At 45.0% G+C, this 745-nt stretch overlaps 1 protein-coding gene across 2 annotated transcripts in view; it reads left to right on the top strand.

Annotated features, from left to right (window-relative positions):
• The window catches only part of LOC109300519 (nuclear pore glycoprotein p62-like), a 34,870-nt gene that overhangs the window by 27,276 nt on the left and 6,849 nt on the right, over positions 1 to 745 (top strand). For both annotated transcript variants that reach the window (XM_019521185.1, XM_019521184.1), the window contains exon 12: positions 443 to 509. In XM_019521185.1, coding sequence (XP_019376730.1) covers positions 443 to 509 — 67 coding nt within the window. The remainder of the gene's footprint in view (positions 1 to 442; positions 510 to 745) is intronic.

Below are 745 nucleotides of genomic sequence, written 5' to 3'. Positions count from 1 at the left end.
GACTCTCCCCCATGCCTCCCCCGGGGGTCTGTTCACTGCCCCGGCTGGGCAGTGCCTGCCCCTGTCTTAGCTCTATTCCCTCCCTCACCATGGGGCCCTCAATCTGTCACCCCACGCCCCTTCCCTCCCCTACGCTCCTTCCTCCCCACAGACTTACTGGCTGGATGCTGCTCTGCACACTGCCTGGCTACATTACTTTTAAATCAGCTATCGGATCAGTATTGGTCAACATGGCTGGTTAATAATTGGCCATTGGTATTAGCCAAGAAAATCTTTATCGGTGTACCACTACCACTCTGTACAGTTTAGCCGTTGCTGGGTCAGTGAATCTTTGGGATCAGGCTGGTTTGGCTTCCAGCTGATACTTTCCTCACTACTTTTCATTTCCACTTTCCCTAATGGAATAATTCACATTTAAAATTTCTGGTCTTTTTTTCTTTAGCTCCAGCAGATCTGCAAAATTTTGAATGCACATATGGATTCATTGCAGTGGATTGACCAGAACTCAGGTAAGAAACTTGTTAAAGTGTTTTGGATTGAAGAAGCAGACTGGGCAAACTATCAGGTTTAAACTAAACTTAGGAAGAAGAATTGGATGGCTTGAATGAGGGGAAGCTTCTTACTGATCTCTTTGTTCACTGCTGAATGAAGTTAGAGTGACTTTCTAAACATGATTGGCTCTGATAATGGACTGATCAGAACAATTCACTTGTCACAGAGGTAAACATCTTAAGTGCAGTTATAT

This window comes from Gavialis gangeticus, unplaced genomic scaffold, assembly GCF_001723915.1.
Source record: "Gavialis gangeticus isolate Ggan-Ray unplaced genomic scaffold, GavGan_comp1, whole genome shotgun sequence".
Lineage (NCBI taxonomy): Eukaryota > Metazoa > Chordata > Crocodylia > Gavialidae > Gavialis > Gavialis gangeticus.
This window is presented reverse-complemented; position numbering and strand designations above follow the sequence as displayed.